Source organism: Cyprinodon tularosa, unplaced genomic scaffold (genome assembly GCF_016077235.1).
Source record: "Cyprinodon tularosa strain WSP-4 unplaced genomic scaffold, ASM1607723v1 ctg33, whole genome shotgun sequence".
In the NCBI taxonomy this organism is placed as follows: domain Eukaryota; kingdom Metazoa; phylum Chordata; class Actinopteri; order Cyprinodontiformes; family Cyprinodontidae; genus Cyprinodon; species Cyprinodon tularosa.
In genome coordinates, this window is record NW_024039041.1 from 1362916 (window position 1) to 1378861 (window position 15946).

The 15946-nt window shown below is 38.0% G+C and overlaps 2 protein-coding genes across 2 annotated transcripts; both read right to left on the reverse strand.

Moving 5' to 3' along the window:
- Positions 1-38: 38 nt before the first annotated feature.
- LOC119788931 (jouberin-like) lies at positions 39-3454 on the reverse strand. The gene is made up of 5 exons (XM_038293624.1): positions 3306-3454; positions 3084-3118; positions 2521-2688; positions 1692-1765; positions 39-1209 (listed from the first exon to the last, which is right to left on the reverse strand). Exons 1-5 carry the CDS (start codon positions 3370-3372, stop codon positions 960-962), a joined length of 594 nt encoding a protein of 197 aa, XP_038149552.1. The 5' UTR covers positions 3373-3454; the 3' UTR covers positions 39-959.
- A 3118-nt stretch (positions 3455-6572) lies between these two features.
- rrs1 (ribosome biogenesis regulator 1 homolog) lies at positions 6573-8169 on the reverse strand. The gene has a single exon (XM_038293809.1). It carries the CDS (start codon positions 8125-8127, stop codon positions 7087-7089), a length of 1041 nt encoding a protein of 346 aa, XP_038149737.1. The 5' UTR covers positions 8128-8169; the 3' UTR covers positions 6573-7086.
- Positions 8170-15946: the final 7777 nt, after the last annotated feature.

The following is a 15946-nucleotide window of genomic DNA, read 5'->3' on the forward strand; positions in this document are numbered from 1 at the left end:
GTAAAGCAGGACAACAGCTCCAGATTCAACAGACAGTTTTACCGCAAGAAAGCACCAGAAAACTAGAAGATCGGGGATATCTACCATTTACCCTTCATGTAGAAGGCATCAAATGAGGTTTCAGTTTTCAATCATTACTTTGCTCCTAATTTTGACTCAGATGTGTTTGAGGCAGGATCATACGGCGTTCCCTTTAAAAAGAACAGGGATGGCGAGGCGTATGTCTTTTTCTCCATTGCTCTTTCATAACGAGATGTTTGGAAGACACCACTCTGGTTAAAGTTTGGTTTCTCTGACCTACAGCGAAAAATCCGGTGCAGGAAGAACAAATAAAGCAGATCCTAATGATATCCCCATCCGCCACCAATTGTAAAACACAGTGGTGGTAGCAGCATGCTGTGGGGTTGCTTTTTTTCATATGTTTTAAGGTACACAGTGCCTGTAACTGTGGTAGTTTCTTGTTTGTGGAGTTGCTAAAGCTTAGAAACAGTAGTTTGGACTAGGGTGATAAAGGAAAACTTAAAAATAATAGCCCCATCATTGCAAATGTAGGTAAAAATTACATTATCCTGAATTAGTGAAGCCTTGGTTTGGATCAAAGTTAGGGTTTTTAGTGATGATGGTTCCTGTCAAAGTCCAGATCAAATTGCAATCTGATTTGCAAAGCTGCTAAAGGAAGAGAATAATTTTTTTAATTAAGCTTTCCTTGTGGTGCTTACTGCTTCGTGCCAAATGATTGCTATTTTCCTTTATATATAAAGTGCAGCACAATAGCTGTTTACTTTGTTGTTTACTTTCAGTTTTTCTCTTGCTTGTTTGTTGAAATTGAGCTAAGGCAAGAAAAGTCAACTTTAGACCCAGAAAAGGGGGATTAGACTGTTTTTTAGAATCCCGTGTAATCTCAAAAACACCTCCTAGAAAGTCATCTCCTCTCCTGTAAGACAAAGGCAGGCCCCTCCTTAGTCACCCTCGAAGGCCCCATTGGCGGCCCCTTCGCATTCACTCTTTCTCCGGCACTTGGACAAGATCCTGTGGAGCAAACTTGAAGATCTGCGGATCTTAGGTTGGGAGGCCATGGATTCAGGCGGAGGGCTTTGGGGCCTCCGCTCCAGGAAGGGGCCCTCACGCTTAACCTGTCTCCAATCCAGCCCTGTTCCTTCGCCTCCTTCTCTGCTGCTTCCCCTCCTCAACGCCTGTAGGACATGTCCACTGGGGGTCAAAGAGGAAATAAACACAAAGGACCTGTTTATTCCCTGTGACCTAAATTAAGCTGCCAGGGGACAAGAGGGACAAGAACATGTGCAAACGACTTGTAAAGAGCTTTGCAGACATTTTCAGAAACAGCATATCTTACTCCTATGTATATCTATCAGTGGATTGATAACTTTGATTAAAAAACAAGCTTTAAGAGAAAAAATGTCCCCCACAGTCGACTACGCTTCCCTCTTCGTCCTCCAATAGGAGGGGCGTCTGTGCATGTGTTTGTGTGTGTTTAAGGGGCTTGGCATGCAGCGTGCTTTGTTATCTAATGAGAGGAGAGAGGGGCCACCTGTTCAGGGGGGACAGAGCAACAGGATCGGATCTGGACATTGGGGGATGTGGGGAACATCTGCTGGATACTGACTTGTAGGTGGGGGATGCGTGCAATTGTTGATATGATAGCTTGTAGGGTTTAACCCTCTATCCCGTACCTGCTTTGCTTACTGTCCGCTGATGTCACCCTCAAGGATAAGCTTCTCTGCAGGGCTTTAGTCGGCAGGTTTGACTGAAGAAAGGAAAAATAGTAATGATGGATAATGACATTTACATATATTTTTTGATTATTTTGGAAATCGTCTAAGGATTCCCACTCTTGCCCTTTTTCTTTTTTTTAAATAAACAGAGTCCTACACCAGAACCCTCAGAAATCCCTGCTTCGGATCAAATTTTGCTTTATTTTCTTTCTTCGGGTACAAGAGGAACCCTGACAATTGACACGCATTTAGTCATAAATTTCACTTATCTTGAACTTTGTTAAAGTGTTCAACTTACAACCACATATTTAAGTATGTATTTTTTTTTTCAGATTTCAGATTTCATTAATAAAGTTAAGTCTAAGTCTAATGCAAAAGTGAGAGGACATAATGCATAGTTTTTAAAGCGGTTAGAAAAAGAGTTAAGGGGGGAAATCCCTTCCAGACTCCTTTACCCTGACGCCCCCAAATAAATTATGCTGCAACTAACAGCATGAACCTCAATAGCTCAGTTGGGATAATCTTTTTATATCAAATGTTAAAGCTTTCTGACCAATCTTGGCTCTTTTTAGCATTTGTCAAATATATTAATCTCTGGAACTAAGCTGGCAGAAAAACTCAAAAGATTACATATTTAGGCTATTTTACAAGATATATACTTAAATTGGTTTAAAAAAAAATTCAAAGCTATGCCTTGAAAAAATGTGAAATAAATCTAAGTGGTGTAAATACTTGAATTTGCCCTCAGTGTTAAACAGGAGGAGCTTCACTGATGAAGCCAACCAACCTGGCCCAGCTCCATCACACATGAAGCAGGGAAGTATCCCCACTGGCCCTCCTGCAGCCGCCCAAACCACCTCCCCTCCTCATGCTTGGATACCACCATGATGACGTCACCTGGAGCTAGGAACAGCTCATCTGGCCAGTGGGGCCTGTAGCTGTGCACCACCACCATCTAGCGGACACAGAGGGAACTGTAATTGATTTTCTTTTAAATAGGAGAGAAAATTCTAGATTGTTTTCTAGATAAATAAAACATTAGGTTTAAGAACTGAAACAGTGGGTGATGGTGCTGTTAATGAGCTCAACCTACAGGCAGGACAGTGTGAATGAAGAGGATTATGTGTCAAAGCTCAGGGATTAACTGCAGTAAAATAGAAACCTTCAGTGGGGATCTAGTCTTCAATATATAACTCACTATAATGATGCATTAGGGTCAGAGGAGTTAATATACTTTAAGAAAGATTAACCAAAAACCTACTGATGTGAGTTTTTACATATATTATTCCAGAAACTCAGAGCATCTATTTTTTAAGGGCTGTTTGGGCAAAGAAAAAAAGATTAACTTGCCTTTTCAGCTTCTGCTTTGTATCTATTTCTTCCTGCTGTTCAGTTTAAAAGAGGAGAGAAAACAGGCAAAAAAATAGTTAAATAAATCTGCAGAGGCATCCTGTAGCTGACTTATCAAGTCAACCGAGACAGAAAGCAAAGCATCAGCTCATTCTGAACTAACAGTAACACTGAATAATGTCATGCTAAACCAGACTTCACTGCAGATGTGCTTCCACTCACCTTGTGGAGCCAAGACAGTGGTGAAGACCTCAAAATGTTCATTGCTCTGCATGTAGATGTGCTGCATTCTTGCAGATCTGACCCCAGCAGAAGCTCCTGCGCTCTAAATAAATGCAGCCAGCTAATCCACTGCAGCACCGCCTTGAGCTTCCTTCCTTCACACAGGGGAGTTTTACACAAACATGCAGAGCACAAATAAAACAACACTTCGCTATATTAGTTATGCTGCAGAAATCATTTTCAGAGTTCTTATTCAATTTTAACACATACAGAAGTCAGACATGAGAGCATTGTAGATGTTTCTACTGCAAAGGGGGGCTTTGAAGGTGAATTCAAAAAGAAGAAAGATTTCAAGGTACCATTAAGGAAGGTAATATGAAATGAGGAAAGATAAAGTTAGGCATAAAGAAACAACATAAAGGAAGAAATATAACAGGACATATGAAAGGAGGAAATACATGTAATAAAAAACAAGGAAAAAAATAAGGAAGGAAGGAAGGAAGGAAGGAAGGAAGGAAGGAAGGAAGGAAGGAAGGAAGGAAGGAAGGAAGGAAGGAAGGAAGGAACAGACACTAAGAAGTTTTTTATGAATTATTTAAATGTGTATTTTAAGAATATATTTGTTTTTCTTTGAGCACATTACTGTTGCAGAGCAGAGACGATCCATGAATCATTTAATTAAAACAGGGCTTGACTAATAGAGAGTTATCGACTGCGTCCCACTTTCCTGTGGCATGACTGAGCAGAGACAAAGACCAATGCAAGCTTGGTGATGGGCTGCTCAACAGATGGCTGCTCCACCTCCCCTCTCCTGCACCGCCTTGTGCTTGTGTCAGCAATTAAAAAGCATTGATCGTTTACAATCAGGTGCGATCATTCATCCAGAGCCATCATTAGGGTGTGATAATAAAAAAATGTGTCAGTGGGGGAAAAACTAACAATGGCTGCAAGACAACTCACTTTCAAAAATGCACAAAAACCTCAATTAAAGAGCACTGCTCTCGTCTAAGGGGTAGCTTATTGGTTCATATTGTCTGTGAGCACACATCCTGGCTTAATGAACTGTCAGTCACGTTCCTCACTGCTTCTAATACAGCATGATGTTCCCAGTCTGGGCATGAAACCCAAAGCCTTTACATATCCTGAAACAGCAAAGTCAATCAGAAAAAAAGCTATGAGAGCGTTTGTCTTTTCTAGCTCCTTTATTAGCCCCAACTATCAGTTTATATTACAATTGATATGTCTTATCTTCAAATGGAAATTTGAATTCTGTTAAGTGAATATATTATGTCACATTTCAACAACAGACCTCTATGTATTTTATAAAGATTTGAACCTAGAGAGGGGTGCATTATTGGAAATTTACCACTTTCTGTATTAAAAAAAACCTTTTTGGCTTAAGTACAATTGTTTGGAGTATGTCTCAATCACACCTGTAGAAATTAGAATTTCTGCTTATTACTTTTTAGTAAATACCTCCAGCTTAGTCAGATTGGACAGCAAGTGTCTGTCAGGTTTCTATTGAGTCTGGACTTTAACTAGGCCACTACAGCACCATTTTATTGTGGCTCTCTGGCTGTAGTTTAGAACTGGTCTATTGGTTCAAGTCTTTTGCAGCATCTAGTTGTTTATCTTACCAACTTATTGCAGCGATGTTCTCATTTTTGTTCTATGTTCTAATTTTAAGATATATATATATATATATATATATATATATATATATATATATATATATATATATATATATATATATATATATATATATATATATATATATATATATATATCCAATATATATATATATCCAAGCTTTATTTAGGGCCACTGTTCATTAGTGAATGTAACAAAGTAAATTTACTCGATTACTGTACTTAGCTACTTTTTTTGAGTATCTTTACTTGAGTAATTTTTTAGAGGAAGCTGCTAGCTTTGTAATCAGCTTCTGCTGTTTTTCTTTCTTGAAATGCAATTTCAGTATGGCAGATCGCAGTCCTTAGGACTGAATTTGGACACCACCGTTATAGAGATTTGCATGAAATTGACATATCTGCCCTGAGTTTCTCATATTGCACACATATGAGAAACTCATATGTAGTTTAAACAGTTTATTAAGGCGTTAGCAGTAGCCTAAATGTAAAAAAAAAAGGGGGGGGGGGTGGATTTTTTTTTCTTTTGGAAGCATACATAGCCTAATTAATTTAGTCTATTAACTTAAGGCACTATGCATGGTGCGGTTGTTACATGTCAGGTATGCCGGTCATTGACCTTCACCAAGGCACCTAATAGTTGAACTGCAGTGAGTTCCTGGACTGGCATGGCTATCACTGCCCCTACATAGTTCTCACTGAGATCAGCTTCATAGTCAGGGTAGGCCACTCCTTTGATTTTATTTTTCTTTTTGCTCAGGCTCCTCATAAGCCCAAAGCCCACCAAATTTTTAAAGGGCAATATTATTTCTATTACTGTTAATATATAGTAGACATTTTCCACATTCAGTAATAAAAAGTCACAGGGGATGGTCATTTAAGAAGGGGGATGATTTTAAAGATTTTTTTTTAAGAAGGGGGATGCCATCCCATTTCCGAGTACTGGACATTAGTCGTTGCCATTGGCCAAGTTGTTCAATAGGACGTGTTCTCATATCAGTTTCAGATTCTTTGTTGTAATAGTAATTCAACCTTAAATAGCTATTCCATAATCAGTGTGAAGAGAATCAAGACTCTCTTGTTTTTAAAGTAATCAACATAGCTGTCATTTTTTGTGGCATTTTTATACTGAAGCTCTTTACAGGTGGTGTAGGATTTTTTCTATTAATATATCAGGTGATTTCTGAAAGTTAAAATTACTCTGAAAGTTACAGCGATATTAGAAAATTTTAATTTGCATTTTTGAATACTTAAGTATTTTCAAAAGTGGGTACTTCAACATTTTAACTTGAGTAGATATTTTACTAACATTTACTTCTAGTTGACTAAGATTTCATTATAAGTATCAATACTTTAACTCAAGTACTACAGTTGAGTACTTTATCCACCACTGCTGTTCTTTCACATTTGTATCTGACTAGTTTGCATCATCAGTAGAGAAGCCACCAACCATCACTAGATGGTGCTGCAGAGCCAGTGGTTGAAAAGGATTCTTTTAAGAGGATATTATACCTTATCTGCTTAAAATTCACTTTAATTTAAAAAATAAAGTAGAATAAACAGATCAGCAAATTTTCACAAGTTCAATTAATATCTGCCTTTAAAAAAAAAAAAAAAACAATTCATGTATAAAGTTTTTAATCATGAAAATGTGACCGGATAAAATAATTTATTCTTAAAACAATTGGTCAAAACCAATTCCAGAACTACAGCCGTTTTATATCTTTTCTGCAGAAAATAGTAAACGTAATATTCTTTCAAAATAACCAACAGTATATAAATCCATTTCATAGCACCCTTTATTTACATAACTTGTCAGACCTCAGTGGTGGTCGTATCATGGTTTGCAACATACAGGCTAGGATATTATATATATGGTTTGTTGTAAGGAAACAAAATACTTGAAATAAATCAATTTAGCTGCAATAATGTTATTTATATTACAAAGTAGTTGATCAATCTTTGATGGTTTGAGTATGCTCAGAAGAAATTGAACACTCAAGCTGTAATATTGTGTATTTTTTACATTAAGTTCTGTCATCAAGAGTCCATGACTTTAATCACACACAGGGCACATCGGTGGATCAGTTCTGTTTGAGGCAGAAATGTCCAGATGAAGCAGGACATCAAAGGCTTCACTGCTTCCCTGGTTTTCCTCTTCTCTTCCCTCCTCCAGCTTTTCCTCCTTTTCCTTTGCCCCCCTTCCCTCCTCCAGCTTTTCCTCCCTTTCCTTTGCCCCCCTTCCCTGGCATTTTGCGCCCCTTCCTCCTCCTGGCTGCAGCCTCCTCTCTGTCCTCCTCCCTCATCTGTGTGTTCACAGCCTTGGTGAGGTCCAGCTTGGGCGTCTTGTTGCCCATCACCTGCAGCAGCTCCAGCTGCTTCTGCTTCTCGCTGGAGAAGTCTCCGATCAGGGGGTCGAACTTCCTCTTCTTGCCTGAGTTCTTGGGGGGTTTCTCTTTGGGCAGGGAGTCCTGGAACCTCCCCACGGACGCCGTGGAAGTCTTAGCCACGCTCACGGCTTTGAGCAGCTCGTCTTTAGACTGTTGCGCTTTGGGAAGCAGCCCCACTCCGGGAGTTTTGATTTTCATCGCTCTGGCGATGTTTTTCAGCCGGTTAAACTCGTTTTTGGCCACGCGCTCCTTCTTGACCTTGTTCCGTTTAGCGAACTGGTCCTCGTTGGGGTCTGAGGAGCCCGGGACCTCGATCAGCCATTCCTTGGTGTCATCGTTGGCCCGTTTGTAGCCCCAGCGCCTCCTCCACTCCTTGGCAGTTTCATCCCAAACCAGATTAGTCTTCTTCTTCTTCTGAATACCTTTGAGCTTGGCGAACTGTTCCCACCTGGTTGGGGGTCTGGGCTTCGGTGGGGGCTTCTCTCTGGGCAGTCGGGTGGTCTGCTCCGGTAGTTTGGCCACCAGGACCTCCTCGTTCCTCTCCGTGGGTAGCTTCCATATTTCGTTGATGAGAAGCTGCGTGTTGTCCCGGGCCAATGATCGGAGGAAGTCCTCTTTCCCCCTCTCCCTAAAGTCTCTGGACTCAATGCGGTTTTTGTCACAAGCTAGGAGGTTCCCAACGTCAAACTCCAGATCCAGCTCCTTCTCGACGGAGATACTTTTTAGTTTTTCAGCCTCTTCTTGTTCAGCTTTGGCTAAGAGCTCCTCCACACTGCAGGCAGCCATGTTGGACAGAGCTGCACGTGTGTCGCAGCAAAAACACCCCAGAATGATTTATTTCCGGGTCATCCCCTTCTTCTTCTTCGTTAGATTTTTCTTCTTCTTGGATTTATTGGTGGTTGGCAACAAACATTTAGTAGCATTACCACTACTTACTGCTATGGGGTGTGGTTCGTGATGGACTATCTACTTAATAAACATATATATAATTTCTAACGAAAACAAAACGAAACTACATCTTTTTGTTAGATTGAGAGATTGCAAGAGCTTACAGGTGCATACCGCCACCTACTGTACAGGAGTGTGTAGCTCTATAGTTCCACCTACTGTATTCTATTTTTTATTTTTGTGTTATGTACAAATAAAAATAATGCTTTATTAATAACCACATTTCCATCCCTATCTCCATCTGTCCCTAAAATGCCTTTAATACTCCATTCTCACCCTTTTAAAGTAGAATAAGCAGATCTGCAAATTTCGACATTCTCACCCATTTTCCATAATTACTTTCCTCATCCTCTCTTTCAGTTGCATATTTAATGCAATCCATTAAAACATGATCCACATTTTCTTTTCTTTCACAACCCTCACATATGTCATTATTTCTCTTCCCTAGTACAAACAAAAACTCATCCAAGTAGATATGCCCAGTTCTTAATCTAGTATAAATGATCTCTTCCCTTCTGCTTCTTTCTCCATAATTTTTAACAATTACAGATTTTTGAACCCTATATAATCTTCATTTCTCATCTTCATCCCATTATTTTTTTGCCATTATTCTGTTTCTTTCTTTTTAATTATTTATTTACCTTTCCCAAATAGAATCAGATCTATATTTTGCTTTCCTAAAGCCCTTTTAGCTATCTTGTCTGCTATTTCATTTCCTCTTACCCCTTTGTTTGCTGGACCCAACAGAACATCTATTTCCTCCTGAATGAATGCTTTCTATTGCAGCTTTATAATCTGTGCAAATCACCACCCTATCCAGTCTAACCTCCTCCACCCACTGTAAATTAATAATAATTGCTACCATTTCTGCTGTGTATACAGATAAAAGTTCTGTTAATCTTTTACATATACATATATTAAACTCTGAAATGAATATCCCTATTCCCACATTTCCCTATGAATTTTTTTAACCATATGTGTACATTTTTAAATAACTATAATACAGTCATGTTCTTTTTCTTGCTGGATTTATTGGTGGTTGGCAACAAACATTTAGTAGCATTACCGCCACAAACTGGTATGGAGTGTTGCTCGTGATGGACTATCTACTTTATAAACATTTCTATAATATCTATGGAAAAAAAAAAAAAAAAAAAACCAAACTACATACTTAAACATAGCTTTGTATTCTACCAGTCTATATCATAAACAAATTCACCCTGTCTATAATCAAATTCTATGAAATAATTTAGTTTTCTTTAAAAATCGAATAATTATTTGTATATGTTTACTCTCCAAATACTTCCTCAAAATATCTGATAATCTTTTCCTTAATACATCCAAACGCTCTCCTCATATGTCTTCTCTTGCATTCATATTTATAACATTCCATATAAGATGTTCTATTGTTTCATATTTTCCACAGTAATCACATTTGCCAGTAGTATGATTTTGAATTTTGAAAAGTGTTTAAGTCCTGTATGCCCAAATCCTAACCTTGTTATCACTCTCTCCTCCTTTCTATTTCGTCTTAATTTCTTCTTTCGCCTACTATCTTCTGAGTTTTATAAAACCATCTTCCTGTTTTTTCTTCATCCCATCTTTTTTGCTATTTTTTAATCAACTTTTGTTTAATAATACTCTTTCCCTCTGATTTACTTGTTTTAACTGTAAAACTAATAGGTTTTTCAATTGCCCTCTTTGGCATTTTATCTGCCCTCTGGTTTCCTTCTACTCCAATATGTGCTGGAACCCACACAAATACAACAATCAAACCCATATTTTTTATTCTGAATAATGAATGAAATATTTCTAATAGAATGTTCATCCTACTATCTGATTGATTATATTCTAAACTTAATAATGCAGAACTTGATTCTGGGTCATGTGGGAGGAGGATGTGCCTTTCATGGCAACAAGGTGGCAGTGTTTGATTAAATGTTCGGTGCTCTGTCAGATTGAGAACGTTTGAGAACGTTTATAAGTTTCTTCATTACATTCATTACATCTTTACTAAAGTAAAAGTAAAAATTATCCTTTAAAGAAATGACCCAATTAAGAGCACAGGTGTTGAGTAACGAAGTACCAATACTTTGTTACTGTACTTAAGTACACTTTTTAGGTATCTATACTTTACTCCATTACTCATTAGATTTTCACACAAGTATCTGTACTTTCTATTCCTTACATTTTAAAAACAAACGTTACTCCTTAATCTTGGCTTCAGTTTTATGTTTAGATCATTAGCGCCATCCACATCTAGTGAAAACTAGTGTAACTGGATGAGTCATATATAACGCAAACACTCGTTGGTTACTTAAAGGAAATCATCAAAAGCAAGCAGGTGTTGAAATGTGTGTACTTTTGACACCACTGATTAAGAATGAAGAGTATTTGGCAAAAGGGCTCTTCAAGTACTCAGTAGCCTTATCTGCTTACTTACTATCTATAATCACAACAACTTATTTTATACGTTACCACAAAATGATGTAAAATTGAACAAAATGTCAGGTGATATGCAGCGCTTGGTTAAAAATAAACGTATAACATAAAGTAATGACAATAGAAATTAGGGTCAGTTTTTGAGTTATAACACTTACAAAATCAATAGCTACAGTATGAAGGGATAGGATAAATTACAGTATATAATTTAATGCCAAGGAACCCCAGTCAGCCTCGGCAGATGGCCGCTCCCACTGAGCCTGGTTCTGCTGGAGGTTTCTTCCTGTTAAAAGGGAGTTTTTGCTCTCCACTGTCGCTACAAGCATGCTTAGTGTGAGGGATTGCATTCGAATCAATGAGTCGATGCAATCAACTGGTTTTCCTTAGATAGGAAACTTTGAATCAGTTTGACTGTATGATCTGGTTGAATTGTAAAGTGCCTTGAGATGACATGTGTTGTGATTCGGCGCTATAGAAATAAACTGAATTGAATTGAATTAATGTATTTTCACTCATCATCCAAATGACACACACACAGCAAATTTGAAATAACATTTATCCAAATACCTAGAGTACAAAAAGAAACAAGTGTGTCTCAGTGGTGCACATTTCTTTAAAACAAGCTTGTTTTCATTAAGTAAACTTACAGATGGAGTAGCCAGAAATATTACTCAAGGAAAAGTGGTGGTACACTATTATATTTTTACAAAGGCAAAGTAAAAAAAAAAAGAAAAAAAAAAAGGCAAAAGTAAAAAGCACAATGCTGTAAAACTACTCCTAGAGGTATTTTTGTTTTACAAAAAGTTACTTAAGTAAATGGAACTGAGTAAATATAACTAATGACTAGCCACCGCTGGATTTAATGAAACATATACAGTATATATGGAATATACATAGGGAATAAGGTGGGAAGGACAGACAGTTTTAAATAAGGAAATTAAACTGATTTAGAGGAAATTAGTTGAAAAACAGTAAACCTTTGAATTAAGCAATTTTACTAGAAAGTTGGAGAGACATAATGAATGAGGGAGGAAGGTGAGAGGCATGAGTGCTTCTAAGGGCCAACAGGTAGAAAAAGGTCCTCGCCCCTCTTAGGGCCACGGCACTAAACACATACCCTGTAAAATTTGACATCTAAGGGTAAAAATTACTCATAAAAAAATACTTTGCCCCTTTTTTTGCTTTGTGTGTTTGTTATTAAGTTTTCTGTGACCTAATGGATATAACACTAGACCCACCTTGGTAATTTTCATCTAGAACTGCAGGGAGAAAAAAAAAAATAAGGTGAAAGGATGCAAGAAATGAAAGATGACAAGACGAAAATAATGAAGTGATTAGAGGAAAGAAGGAAGGGAAGAACAAGAAAAATGAATGATATTAGGAGGCAGAAAGGAAGGAGAGGAGGGGGAAGTGTGAAAAGAATGAGGTAAGGTAAAAGTAAAGGAAAGGCTAAAGAATGAAAGAAAGGTAAGATAAGGTAAGGGAGGATGGATGGATGGCAGAGATTAATGACAAAGAAAATAATTGCACAAAAGAGAGCAATGGATGATACTTGGAAATAAAGTATAATAAATATATAAATATAACTTTTAGAAAATTGAAAGGCCAATAACTTACATAAATATTTCTATAAACATTTTTCCCTATAGTCTTCTTCTTCTTCCATCTTCTCTAGGTCTGGAAAATTTTTTTTATTCTGCGCGTTTTCTGTGTGTTTTCTAGTGAATTTTCCATATTGTAAACTTTACGAGTAGATATATAAATTGATAATTTAACTAACAAGTATGTAAAAACATGTCAGAGTTGCCTCCAACTATTGTAGCACCTACAGCCGAAATATAGACAGGAATTTTTTAATAAATTCAATTAGTTCCCATTTCCTGATATAAAAATAGAGTACACAACATTAAAGCATCATGCTGCAGCACAGCACTTATGCAAATATAAAGTACTACTAAATTAATAGAGAAAAGCTATGAAAAGGATCAAATTATAAAAAAAATTTTTGTAAAAAAGATTTCTTGAGTTCTTTGGCTTTAATCCATCTGGATCCTCATCATTATACAACTTTATAAAAATCTGTCCTGATTCATCTGCTTTAAAACTAGCAGCAGTTCAGATAAAGAACACCATGCATGCAGTGATGGTGGAGGTATTGTGAGGGTTTGGGGCAGATTTCAGTTCTTTCTACCTGGATACTTGTGACATAATTGGTGGCACCATGAATTCTGTTTACTAACAGAAACCTGGCTATGAGGCAATGTAATTCAGCTGAAGTATGCATAGGTTTTACAGCAGAAGAATGATTTTAAGCAAACAAGGAAGTCTTCCTCTAAATGGAAAATCTAAATGACAGTTTTAGAGTGGCCTAGTCAAAGTTTGGATCTACAGTACATCTAATTAAGATACTGTGGTGTAACCTTAAATTGGCCGTTCATCTTTAAAAACCCTCTAACAGTGTCTAGGGGAATAAAACCCCTCCATAACAACTCACTGGAGGTTATCAGAAACACTCGATAGGGGCAAAAACTTTTCAAAGTAAGACTTCAACAGGACATACAATAAACTGTTGTTCATATCATCACAATCATTTTAAAAGTAAAACATTCTATTCTATTATTTTATCTAAAGTTGTATCATCTAAAAGACTCCAGCACTCAACTGATGTCTTCATTATTGTCCTGTATGTTCCTGTGCTCTGATAACGCCAGCACATCATTTTTATTTAAGTCTCCGGAGCTGTGATAACTTTTTTTATTACCGGATTGCTGTAGGTGTCTGTATGAGAGATTAAATTCCCTGAATTATTAATACCCCTCCCTACACACACATATCTTGCATTGTGTATGGGTTTCTCCCAAAGATCCGGCACTATAATGACTCTATTTTTATCTTCGTCTTCTTTAATTTGGAGGAGGGTGGCATAGCTGGGTGGGAGGGCTCTACGATTGACTGCATGGCGGCTGGTGGCTGAAAGACGGCGGTGTTATTATTTTGGGCTCCAATAATCACATTCATTGCTACACATGCCATGTGAATGCTAACGCTGTGCCGGACACAGAGATAAGGTCACAAGTGATGCTCTGTCTTGAGATGTGAGGAAGAAAAGTGTAATTAGTGGCCCAAAGCCCTGGGTGTGATTAAGTGAGGTCTATAAGGTCCTCAGTGACATGGACAGATATCGTCTGAAATCGCCCAATTTAAGCACTGTCCCCTCGTTAGCTAGCTGGCCCCGGCTGCTGGTGTCGTTTCTCTCTGACTTTTCATCCAGGGTGAATCCAGCCAAACAGGATTACTTTTCCATGGTTTTTCTCATATGAACGGGGGCACGGGGAACATTGGATGAGGTTTTGTATGAGCCGTGACCATGGAGTGAAGATATTCCCACTTTGGCTTTAGAGGATAAGGCTCAGGAAAAGGTCCTCGTTATGACATATTACTGATTTTAAAAAGGAGACACATACAGCTATGGGATTTTGTGTTTTATTTTTTAGATTTGGAGTGAGAAGTTTAAGCTTTAGTTTTTAAATCATTGTTTACTTCATTAAAAAGCTTCTTTTCATTGCAGTGGAAGAAGCCATGCCTTGCAAAACTCATATAAACCATACCAAATGTTACAACCTTAAGCTTCAATTGGGAAATAAATTGTGTTTTATTGTAAATTGATTTTGTAGATTAGGGTTCTTCAATTCCAGTCTTCGAGGTCCTGATTATATGATTCAGCCCTGAATCAAATAATCAGGTCATCAGCAGGACTCTGGCAAACTTGACTGCATGCTGGGGAGGTAATTCGGCCATTGATGTGGATGTGGAAGCAGAGATGCAACATAAAAGATGCAGGACAATAGAATTTGAGGATGGGAGAAGAGAACTTTTATAGACTGTCAAAAAGTAGCACAGGTTTCTAAAGCGTGAGGAAAAAGTAATGTATCTCAATGCCAAATACAAAAATATGAGAAGTCCATTTTCACTCAGCCTTGATTTATCAAAATGCCAAGGGCAAGTTTTATGGATAGGACATATACTGCATCAACACAGCTGATTTCAATTGATCTATGATTAACAGGCTTTTTGCTGACCTGTATCTGAATCAGTTGCATTAAAGCAAAGAAACATCCCAATCCTGCAGGATTGTGGCTTTTGGGGACTAACCTTGGACATGCCTGTTCTAGGACACTTCTCTCCCAGGTGTGGAACTCCCATACTTCCGATTCTTCCTTACATAGAGAGCATGTGTAAACATCTGTTTGAAAATCATGTGTTAATCTAGCTCATACCAAGACTAGGACTCCCTCTAGATCCCTGTTGGTCTCTCTTTTGCAAAGGCCAGATACATTGCGTCAACATTTTTTGGCCATTTGTTGCCTCATCAGTCTTGATCAGCTTGTCTGTGCCTCCTGAAGAAATCTATCCCTCAAAAAGATCACCTCAGCATCATACTGCCATCACTATGTGTATTTCTTCATGGACATTGTGTCTTTATGGTGTCACACAGAAAGTTTGCTTTTGGTCGCACCCGATCAGAGGACCTTATTCCACATGTCTGCTGTACCCCTTGCATAGTTTGTGGAAAACTAAACTCCTGATTAGGAAGTTTCCTATTGAAGGATTCTAGCTGAACTGTGGATATTTTCTGCTCCATCAGATATTTGGTCTTTTGGCTGCTTAATGTTTTCAAGTTTAGATGGACCACCATGTTTTGTTAGGTTCCACTAGTTTCACACTTCTCTATCTTCAAATAAAGGGTTGGAGTGTTTTTTGAGGTCTCTAAAGCTCTGGATGTTGTTTCTTACTTTGCTTTAAGCGTCTCCCCAGCACTTTTTCCTTTTTAGAAGCCTGTAGTCTCAATTTGAAAAGCATTATACATGTAGGTTTCAGGATTGAAATGACATATCTGAGGCTGAAGGCTGTCCAGCTGCAGCTCAGCAGTCTGGAGCTCCTTTCCTACCCCAGCCACACTGCACTGTAAACACTCAACCTTCATGTTTGGAAATCTGATATCAGATCACTTTAGAAAAGGATATAGAGAAGTTAGAGCTGCAGCCTGCTGCTGTATTTTGTTCTTCACATTTGTGATTACAACAACAAACCTCTACAATAGAAAAAAAGACCCCAAACAAGATTAGCCAGCGAAGCAGGTACAGATGACTAAAACACATTACCCCAACAATTAACCCAAATAAATCCAGGATAGTAGCAGAATCGGGATAAAAGT